This window comes from Orycteropus afer, unplaced genomic scaffold (genome assembly GCF_000298275.1).
Source record: "Orycteropus afer afer isolate SDZICR_OR568_19922 unplaced genomic scaffold, OryAfe1.0 scaffold00207, whole genome shotgun sequence".
NCBI classification, from domain to species: Eukaryota; Metazoa; Chordata; class Mammalia; order Tubulidentata; family Orycteropodidae; genus Orycteropus; species Orycteropus afer.
In genome coordinates, this window is record NW_006921794.1 from 1522054 (window position 1) to 1533979 (window position 11926).

At 38.9% G+C, this 11926-nt stretch overlaps 1 protein-coding gene across 1 annotated transcript in view; it reads right to left on the reverse strand.

Annotated features, from left to right (window-relative positions):
- The window catches only part of DGKH (diacylglycerol kinase eta), a 314831-nt gene that overhangs the window by 93439 nt on the left and 209466 nt on the right, over positions 1 to 11926 (reverse strand). Inside the window, exons 9-11 of the mRNA XM_007948176.1 lie at positions 10833 to 10992; positions 6331 to 6439; positions 6058 to 6197 (exon numbers count right to left, since the gene is read on the reverse strand). Coding sequence (XP_007946367.1) covers positions 6058 to 6197; positions 6331 to 6439; positions 10833 to 10992 — 409 coding nt within the window. The remainder of the gene's footprint in view (positions 1 to 6057; positions 6198 to 6330; positions 6440 to 10832; positions 10993 to 11926) is intronic.

Consider the following 11926-nt stretch of genomic DNA (forward strand, 5'->3'; position numbering starts at 1 on the left):
CTCTGTCCTGGTTCCTGGGCCTTTTAATCCCCTTTCTCTCGCTCTGCTGCTTTGGGCGTGCCTGAGTTCCCTCTCCTCACCTGGATCCCTGCAGCTGACTGTTCCTCTCTCCCGGTTCCTGAGCCTTTTAATCCCCTTTCTCCCGCTCTCATGCCCTGCTGCTTTGAGCGTGCCTGGGTTCCCTCTCCTCACCTGGATCCCTGTGGCTGACTGCTCCTCTGTCCCAGTTCCTGGCCTTTTAATCCCCTTTCTCCCGCTCCTCCGCCCTGCTGCTTTGGGCGTGCCTGGATTTCCCCTCCTCACCTGGATCCCTGCAGCTGACTGCTCCTCTGTCCCAGTTCCAGGGCCTTTTAATCTCCTTTCTCCTGCTCTCCCACCCTGCTGCTTTGGGCATGTCTGGGTTCCCTCTCTTCACCTGGATCTCTGTGACTGACTTTTGTCCATAGAATCTTCCAATACTGCCACTTGAGGCTTGATTTTTTTTTTTTTTTTTCAGTTCTTTCAGCTTGAGAAATGTCAAGCATGTTCTTCCCTTTTGGTTTTCTAACACCAGGTCTTTGGACATTTCATTATAATAATTTACTTTGTGTTCCAGAGATGCTCTCTGAAATCTTCTGTTCAGCTCTTTTATCTTGTCATTTCTTCCATTCGTCTTAGCTACTCTCCATTCAAGGGCAAGTTTCAGAGTCTCTTCTGATATCCATTTCGGTCTTTTCTTCTTTCCTGCCTTTCTAATGACCTTTTGCTTTCTTCATGGATGATGTTCTTGATGTCATCCCATAATTCGTCTGGTTTTTGGTCACTAGTGTTCAGTGCAACAAATCAATTCTTTAGATGGTCTCGAAATTCAGGTGAGATATAATTAAGGTACTATTTTGGCTGTCGTGGACTTCTTTTAATTGTCTTCAGCTTCAATTTGAACTTGCATATGAGCAGTTGATGGTCTGTTTCACAGTCAGCTCCTAGCTTTGTTTTGGCTGAAGATACTGAACTTCTTCATTGCTTCTTTCCACAGATGTAGTCAATTGGATTTTGTGTATTCCACCTGGCAAAGTCCACATGTATAGCTGCTGTTTATGTTGTCAAGAAAAGGCATTTGCAATGAATAAGACGTTGGTCTTGTAAAATTCTATCATGTGATCTCCAGTGTCATTTTTATCACCAAGGCCATGCTTTCCAACTAATGCTAATTCTTCTTTGTTTACAACTTTTGCATTCCAATCACCAGTAATAATCAGCACATCTTTATTTCATGTTTCGTCAATTTCAGACTGCAGAAGTTGTTAAAATCTTTAATTTCCTCATCTTTGGCTGTGGTGGTTGGTAAATAAATTTGAATAGTAGCAGGATTAACTGGTTTTCCTTATAGGCATATGGATATTATCCTATCATTGACAACACTGTACCGCAGGACAGATCTTGAAGCATTTTTTATGACAGTGAACGCCACACCATTCTTCTTCAGTTTGTCATTCTCTGCATAGTAGATCATATGGTTGTCTGATTCAAAATGGCCAAACCAGTCCATTTCAGTTCACTAATGCCTAAGATTGGAGCTCTGATAGCATAGTGCCTAAGGCACTTGACTGCTAACCAGAAGGCTGGTGGTTCAAACCCACCGGCCACTCCTCGGAAAGAAGGTTGGGCCATCCTACTTCCGTAGTGATACTGCCTCGGAAACCCAAGGAGGGGTCGCTATGAGTCGGGGCTGACTCGATGGCACATAACAACAACAACAACAACAACAATGCCTAAGATATTGATCTTTATGTGCTCCATTTCATTTTTGACCACTTTCAATTTTCCCAGATTCATACTTCATAATTCTATGCTCAGATTATTAATGGCTGTTTGTAGCTGTTTCTTCCCATTTTGAGTCATGCCACATCAGCAAATGGATGTCCCGAAAGCTCTATTCCATCCATGTCATGAAGGTCGACTCTACTCTGAGGAGGCAGCTGTTCCCCGGTCATATTTTGAGTGCCTTCTGACCTGAGGAACTCATCTTCCAGCTCTATATTGGATAATGATTCAGTGCTATTCATAAAGTTTTCCAGTAATTTAGCAGAGCTTCACTGTTATCCATAAGGTTTCACTGGCCAGTTCTCTGAGAAGTGGATGGCCCCTTCCTTCTTCCGAGTTAGTCTTAGTCTGGCAGCTCTGCTGAAACCTGTCCACCATGGGTGACCCTGCTGGTATTTGAAATATCAGTGGCATATCCTCCAGTCTCATAGCAACATGCAAGCCACCACATTATGACTAACCACCACAGTACGGCAATATAATTAGCCTTTGTTAAGTATCCAAATAGGGAAAACTACAATTGGAAGCATAAACATCAAGTGCCTTATAAATGGAAACAATTTTCAGGTCAAAGGACAGTCAATGAAAGGGGAAAGAAATCCCAAGCTTCTTGGCACCTTCCATGCTGTACCTTCCCCCAGGGCAGGAAATATCTGAGCTGAAGAAACAGGAGAAAGTTGCAGTATGAGTAAGGAAAAGAGGCATGTTGGTACCAGCTAAGCAGAGTTAGAGGCTGGAAAGTAAGGGCCCCATCTGATAAGTATTAATGTTAAAGGGGAGAGACTGCAAAGTTGAGGAAACACCCTGGAACTGGGTCTGGGTTCTGGTCTAGAGCACCAGTTCTACCACTAATCAGCTATATGACTTGGACAATGTAAAAAGCACCGGAGCCTTTTTATCTGTAAAAGAGTGATGATAACATAAGATAACTCTAGGATTGTACTGATTAAATGAGATGATGCACTGAGTAAAGCAACTTGAAAGGCCAGGCAGACAAAATATACTAGTCATTCTTACTCACATTGTCTCTACAAGGCTCAATTTTCATCTTTTTAAAACAGATCCAATAACGCTTTTCTTAGTCATCTAACATTGTTTGGAAGTTCAAGTAAACTAATATATATTAAAAAGCTTATATAATATGAAATATTTTTAAAGATTTTTTTTTCACCTGTTTGTTACAAATAAAACCAGTAAAAACCACTTGTGTCACATCAACTCCAACTCATGGCTACCACCCTATGTGTATCAGAGTAGAACTGTGCTCCATCCAGTTTTCAGTGCTGATATTTTGGAGGGAGAACACCAGGCCTTTCTTCTGAGGAAGCTCTGGGTGGACTCAAGCCACCAAATGATGTGAGCTGCAGCTGATGTGTTTAATTGTTTGCACCACCCAATATTTCTGAATTGGTAAATAAAACACACACCAAAAAACACACAAAATATTCTTATTTTCTAATAGTGAACTATTGTTGTTATGTGCTGTTAAGTTGGACCCGACTCATAGCGACCCCTCCTTGGGTTTCTGAGGCAATAGATTACTGAACCTTCCTTCCAAGGAGTGGCTGGTGGGTTTAAACCGCCAGCCTTCTGGTTAGCAGTCGAGTGCCTTAGGCACTACGCTACCAGAGCGCCTCATGTTGTTGTTGTTGTTGTTATGTGCCGTCGAGTCGGACCCGACTCATAGCGACCACTCCTTGGGTTTCCAAGGCAGTATCACTATGGACGTAGACCTCCTAATAGTGAACTATTATCAACCAATAATAAATCCCTTTTGATTGTACTGTGTGTGTTTTCTTGCAAGTCCACATCAAGAAATTCCACCACAGGGGCGTAAACCACCTGGAGAAGGTATTTTCTCTAACACACACCAGACAAGCACACATGCAGGGCAGAGGAGAGGAGACAGCTTGGCAGCACTTCCTAGGATGCAGTGGAAATGGAATTTAAATTTGCACCAAAGAAACCATTAAAATGCCCCTTGCTGTTTAGTAAGCACAGAATTGAATGGTTTTAAAGGAAATCACATGCAGGCTCTTTTAAAGATGGACTGACTCCAGCTTCCCACTATACATGTGCCAAACTCCCAGGGTACCCCCCTCATGCAGTTATGATTAAACAGAGAAATTCTCTACTGCTTAACTCTCTTTTTAAATAATGGTGTCCTGTCAGTAAAAGAATCAACCATTACACCATTATTTCATGTCAGGCAAGGTTACAATTAATTAGATTATAGCTCATTTTAGAGTCATTACATTTCAGATTGGCAGCTCCCTGATGAGATTTTGGTTATTTGGGGGAAGAGCTCCACAGATGGCTAATCCTATCAAAGTTGGGCTGATACATGCTGGTTCAAATTGATAATGATATTTTCTGACATTTGTCTACTACTTATGGATGGTGGTGGTGCAGTCACTATTAACTGAGTCCTGTTGTTCACTTTACCCAAATTTTAAACACCTCCTCCTAATACTCAGGGGACACACACTGCTATTTCTTTTTTACGTATCAGGGATTCAGAGAGAAAGCAGTTGACATTTGATCAAGGATAGCAGAAACTCAGTGGTAGTTCTTTTATGAAGTTATCTTCCTAATACTTCTCTAGGCCTGGGAAAGGATTATTTCTCTTCTTCAGTATTTAGTGTTTAGTTGGGTCAATTCATTCTTAATTATGTATAATTAAGAGATATTCTAACAATCCTAAAGTTTGTATGTCTTTATAGCTTTTCTGAACTCAAAAGATAATGGGGCCATACTTATTATATTCATCAGAAACCCCAACACACAAAGTAACTATTTAGCTTTCTGACCTGAATAGGAATTAAAAGTATTTAGTATCAACATACCTAGGCTTCTACCTTTAAAATAATGAATTTATTAGGATGGCTGTCTCAGTTTTTGTTTCAATTCATTCATTCTTTCAAAAACCACATTTACTGAATGTCTACTCAGAATGTCTACTGAGTGTCCGGCTCTGTTCTAGGCCTTAGGGAGGAAACAGTGGACAAGGCCAGGAAGTGTTTGCCTTCATGGGGCTTACAATCAGTAAAGTTTAGGGGGGAAGGGAGACCACTGCTTAGGGGATGCTGAGCTTCTGTTAAGAGTGATGGAAAATTCTGCAAATGGACAAGGGTAATGGCTTCACAACATGATGAACACAATGTCACTGACTCGTACATGTGAATGGCAAATATTTTGTTCCATGTATAGTTACCACAATTAAAACATATTTTAAAAGATTAACTGGTTTACAGTACATTCTCTTCATCAATAAATCATGCTAAGACCTGAAGTACAAATAATATTACCCATAAGATAGTATAAAACAAAATGAATCATAATTATTTTTTTAAAAATGTTTTTACATAGTAGATCTGGCAAGGGACAAGGTCCTGTCTCTTCTTGGCTACAGCCAGCTACCTGTGGTCTTGGGACCATGGTCACAGGGGACATCAAGCTCAATTGATATAACGTACTATACAAAAACATTGAAATATTATTCCATATCCTACTTTGGCAAGCAGCGACTGGGATCTTAAAAGCTTATAAGCAGCCCGTCTAGAGGCAATGATGGGTCTCTCCTCATCCAGAGCAAAGAAGAATGAAGAAAACCAAAGATGCATGGAAACAATTAGTCCAAGGGACCAGTATACCATGCCATCCTCAGCCTATACAACTATGAGACCACAAGTAGATGGTGCCCAGCTACAATTGTAAACTACTCGGAGGAGGATCTATTAGGAGATCCTGGATAGAGTGGAAGAACAATGTGGAACAAAATTCAAAATTAAAAAAAAGGGGGAGATGAGAGGTTTGCTAGTCTGATAGAGCCTGGAACTCCTGAGACTATGGCCTCTAGCTGCCCGTCAGGTCTGGAATTCAGCCCACCCTTGTGGCTTCCAGCCAAATGAAAGTCAGGTATGTGAGCTGAACATTTACATTAGGTAGATACACTCCTTGGAGAGATCAATCATGGGAAAACAGAAGGGCTGTGTATATACAGGGACACAGTTCAGGAGGCTATAGTGCACGAGAGCAAAGGCCACAGGGAAGAAGTAACTATGGGGAGGAAGTGGGAGGAGAGTGGCTGCATTGTGGGAAATTGCAGTCAATGTCATGAGACAAAGTGGGTATGAACTACTACATGAAAAATGAATTTGCTCTGTAAACTTTCACCCAGATCACAATAAAATTAAAAAAAAAAAAATTTAGCATGCCACTTTCAAGCCAATTTTAGGAAAAAGTTCACTTTACCTGTCTAACATTTTGGTACTGGCTCGCTCCAACTTCTCCAGGATCTGAGGAAGTTGTGTGTCATCATCATACGAACCTCCCCAGCCAAGGACCCGAGCAAGGTCATTTCCTGTACCCAAAGGCAATACACCCACCTTACACTGAAAGAGAACACAGGAGAGGCTTCAGACAAGTAGAGACATAGGGCCTATTACATCTCTGCACCTCTCTGCAAGGAATTATGTTAGCATAGCATGCATTAAAGTTACCACAAATACAAAGATTAACACTTGCCTGTTTGATCAAGTTGAGCTTATCAATTTCTGACAAAACCCAACCTACACTTCCATCTCCTCCACAAACAAGAATCCGGAAATTGTCAAACTTCTGAAATAATCTTAAACTGAAAGTAAAACATATTTCATGTTAGTATAAATAAAAATCAAATATTTTCCTCAATTTTTTTGTTATTCTGCATCAATAAATGTACCAAAAAATATTTTTTGGGGGGTACATTTATTGGTGCTTATATTCCCATTGAACATGAGCTCTCCTATTTACATATTAGCTATGCCATAAAAATTTATTCAAGGGCAGTTTTTAACTCAAGTCCACTACTTAATGATAACAAAGACAAAGGAATTATAAGTAGAAATGGAGATAAAATTAGAAGGAAAAGGGAAGTAAGAAATGAGAAAACAAAAAAGAAGCAGAAACAAAGAAAGAAAACTAAAAGTAGTAATTTGTCTCTTCCCATTTGAAAGGTATCTTATCTCCCTAAGAACAGCCAGGGACTGGCAGCCTAGGATACTGATGTTACTGAGTGGTACTCAAGGCTATTCCTACAGAGACTCGCCAAGCCTTGCCAATGTGTTGCTTTTAGTCCTCCCAACTTGCTTTTTTTTCTGCCTCTCTTTTCCTGATTCTCTCAGGACAATTTTTTTACATGTATCTTTCCTCATCTCAATTACTGACACATCCCACCTTCTGAATGGACCTTTGCACACTTCACATACTGTAGATAAATCTTGAAAAAAAAAATTACGGGGACAAATTCATGAAGTTTTACAAAAGGAGGTCCTTGGAATCTTAGAGGATGAATGTGGGAAATACGTATCAAGAACATAAAGTAATAGAACCAGGAAGGATTATAAAATGATGTGCTAGATAAAAAGGGAAGGGAAGCTACTGAGGATTGGAAGAGACAATGAACATGAGAAGAAAAGCTTCATGAGGAAATGCTAGGAACCAAGCAGAGGAAAAGAAGGGATATCCAAGTAGCACGAAGATGCTGGACATAAAGAAGTTGGCCCTCATGACCAGAAGGGTAATGACAATAGAAAGGAAGATCCTAATGGGACAAAAGGAATGGCAGGCACAAAACGAGATTGAAGGGGAGAAAATGAGAAGACAGAGGAAAGTATCACATTGTATAATCAAAACGGCAACGATCAAAAAAAACCAGAAAACAACAAATGCTGGTGAGGCTGTGTGCAGAAAACAACAAATACTGGTGAGGCTGTGTGTATAAGCCTACAATTCCTATACACTGTCAATGGGACTGCAAAATGGTACAACCACTATGGAAAGTGGTATGGCACTTCCTTTAACAAGCTAGAAATAGAAATACCTTATGATCTAGCAATCTTTCCTAGGTATTTATCCAAGAGATATAAGAGCAGTGACACAAACAGACACATGCACAACTATGTATATATACTCTTTGGTAGAATCTTTGATTGTTACATTTACTGCATTGCTTAAAACACTGGCTTCTTTTATTTCATTTTTGTTTAACTTAAATGGATGCCATTCTTTTCGACTTCTTTAAAGTTTTCACGGTAGCATTATTCATAATAGCAAAAAGACAGAAAGAACCTAAGTGCCCATCAACAAACAAACAGATAAACAAAATGTAGAACATGCATACAATAGGATACTATACAACTACAGATAAGGTGGGAGGAGTAGTTGTTCCATTGCAGTGTCCGTGATCAATGTCACGAAACAAAATGTGTATGAACTCTTGCATGTAAAACATATCAGCTTTGTAAATTTGCACCCATTTCACAACAACACTTAAAAAAAAAAGGAATAATGAGGAATCTGTGAAACATAACACAGATGAATCTGGAGGACAATATGTTGAGTAAAGTAAGTCCATTATGGTTCTACTATTATAAAAAGTCAAGGATAGATACACATACAGAAAACAACATTCTTTGATGATTACCAGGGATGAGAAGAGGAAGCATGGGAAGTCATTTTCTAGATAGTTGACACCTGTTATTTTTGGTGATAGGAAAAGCAATACCAAGTATGGGTGAGGTCTGCACAACTTGACCAAGGTAAAAGTATACAAGAAAGAGGGACAATTGTATTAAATGCTGTAACATACAAAATTTTATAACAATAATAATAACCAAAAAATTGTGTGGTTACATGTATGTGTATAGGAGGGCATATGCAAGAACATGCAACTGTTCGCATATGTGTATTTGTAGGCATATGTGTACATATACATGTACATTTGTGCTCAACATATATCCATATATGTAATAAAGCACATGGGACACAGTTATGGAGACTTCTTATACATATCCAAACACTTTGGTTTACTGAGTTAAAGGGCTTAGAACCACAGTCTCATGGAACAACTTAGTCAATTGGCATAACTTAGTTCATAAAGATAATGTTTTATACCCTAGTTTGATGAGTAGCATCTGGGGTCTTAAAAGTTTATGCATGACCATCTAAGATAAAATTTAGTCACTACTCAGATTTACAGCCTTGGAAATCCTACAGGGCAGTTCTACTCTTTCCCATAGGATTGCTATGAGTCGGAATCCACTCAACAGCAGTGGGTTTTATCACCTGGAGCCAAAGATAATGAAGGAAACCAAACACAAAGAAACTAACCCACAGGACTAATTGTCCACATGAACCACGGCCTCTTCTAACCTGAGACCAGATGATGCCTAGCAACCATTACTGACCATTCTATCCAGGGACACAATAGAATGTCATGGATAGAATGAGGCAAAAATGTAGAACAAAATTCAAATTCCTTAAAAGACCAAACCTACTAGACCAGTGAAGCCTGGAGGAACCTCCAACACTGTCGCCCTGATATATCCTTTGAACTTGGCACTGACACTACTCCTGGAGTTCATCTTTCAGCCAAACAAAAGACTGGTTTAAAATAAACAATATCTTCCATGAGTAGTGTGCTCCCTTAAACAATCAATTGAATGAGACCAAACAGTCAATCTTTACCCAAAAGCAAAGATGAGAAGGCAAGGAGAGGAAGGGAAGCCAGATCAATGGAAACAGAGCAAACAGAAAGCAAATAATAACAATGCTGACACACTGTGAAAACTGTAATCAATGTCACAGAAAATCTGTATAAAAATTGTTAAGTGGGAAACTCATTTGCTATGTAAACTTTCACCTAGAACATTATAGAATTTTTTAATTTTTTTTAGAGCAAAAAGCACAAAATGCCTTCTCAGGCACTGGCATCTAAAATTCCACATTTCCTACTTCTCTATTCAAGCTTCAAGGTATCACTGGGTACACAAGAGAAAAACTGAGTGGGCTTAGGCAAATCATATAGAGACTGTCCCTGGTACAGATAACAGTATCACCTCTTCAAGAAAAATCGTAACATAGATGAACATGGAGGACATTACGCTGAAGAACAATATTAAGAGACCATTATTTAAAAAGTTAAGAAAAGGTTATAGTTACACAAAGAAACATTCTTTGATGGTTACCAGCGTGGGAGGGGAAACTACTAGAGGCAGACACATACTAACTTGAGGGAAGGGAAAGGCAATATACAGTAAGGAGAAGTTAGCACAAAAGGGTCAAGGCACAGGAAGACACTAGGAAGAGCATAAGAGTTAAAGGCAACAGATGTAAATACTACAACGTACATGATTAAAAACAATCATACAATAAAAATGTATTAAAGGTGCTTCAAGGCATGTCTTCCCTCAATGAAAATACTATATAAGGTTCCATCACAAAATTCTAAGTTATATAATATAGCTGAATATATACTACACTATAATATAACATGTTGTTGTTGTTGCTATGTGCCGTCGAGTCAGCCCTGACTCATTGCGACCCCTCCTTGGGTTTCCGAGGCAGTATCACTACGGAAGTAGGATTGCCCAACCTTCCTTCCGAGGAGTGGCTGGTGGGTTTGAACCGCCAGCCTTCTGGTTAGCAGTCAAGTGCCTTAGCCACTATGCTACCAGAGCTCCCATAATATAACATAACGTAATATAATAATATTCTGAAAAAGACAGTTGGCAAAAGCAGTTCTTTGGCATTTATGAGAATGAGAGAAATCCTTGACTGAACTGCCTTTAGACTCAGGAGAGAGTAACTGTGCTTTTGACTTGTATGGTCAAATTAACTGATTGTCTGTATTATATATAAGTCAATAGACTTCTGTGTGAACAATTCTCTAATGTCATTCTATAGTTCTGTACTTACACGAATTCAACTTAGAGCTAAGCAACTGATTAGGCATTGCTGGATGTAGGATATAGTCTAAAATATTTTCTAAACCAGTTTTGGAATTTGGGGAACATAAGAATGTTATGCAAGGATCAAAAAAAAAGCCATAAAAATTTATAATGAAAGATTTACAAAGGATGGAAGTGGGAAAATCAACAAAGAGATGTTTGGATGAATCTATAATTTTCATTAGCTAAAAAACACCAGACCCATCTTCTGCTTAGAGCTAGATTTCATTCAAACAAAATTTATCAATCATCAATTACCCTAAATAAGGACCTCCATTCATTAAATCAAACACCTGCGCTGGATTTAGCAACTGTTTGAACCGACGAAGGAACTTTACTCCCTGATTATCTCCACTCTTGGAGTTCACAAAAACCAGTAGAGGACTAACACAGAACGAAAAGGTTGCTCTACAGAAACCTGTAAAACAAAAAGACACAGTACACAATCAATACGTACAGCTTACTCTTTCAAACTATGAATAAAGTTCAGAGAAAACAAGACAAACTCATAAAAATAAAGATTATTTATTACTTGAACAACAAATTATACTTTAAGCCCCTACCCTCCCCCAAATAGGGATATGTTCATTATTTACATACTAAGAACAGAGAACTTATCTTTTTAAATATGCTCTGTCATGAAAAAAGGTCAGTGGTGCAAACCCACCAGCTGCCCCACGGGAAGAAGATGAGGCAGTCTACTTCTGTAAAGATTTATGGCCTTGGAAACCCATCAACTTGATGACAATGGGTTTGGTTTGGTTTGAGTCATGAAAAATCATACCAAAGGTGGTAAAAGTATTAATCATAGATAATTTGAGATACACTACAGCATTAATTATATTTAGTTATAGGAGAAAATAGCCTATAAATTCACATCAAGGAATTTGTATATTCATAGTCAATATCATAAAGTATTTTAACTGTTCCTTGCTGAGTCCTGAGACCATATTCTAAAATTCACATTAAAGTAACAGAATCCTGATATGTAAGGACTTGTGTTTATGTCAGTCATGAGGAAGGACAGAGGTAGCAGAGGTTAAAACAAAATCACATAATTTGATATCTGTAAATATAGATATATGGTTTTTATATCTACAAATTATACCAATAGGTACCTATGACATCCATTGGTATAAATTATATAAAATGTTTGAAAAGCAAAAACCACTCTATCAATACAAAACATTATTAACAGTATATGGTAAAAGCTGGTTGTAATATGTTGTTGTTATGTGCCGTCAAGTCGGCCCCGACTCATAACGACCCCTCCTTGGGTTTCCGAGGCAGTATCATTACGGAAGTAGGATTGCCCAACCTTCCTTCCGAGGAGTGGCTGGTGAGTTTGAACC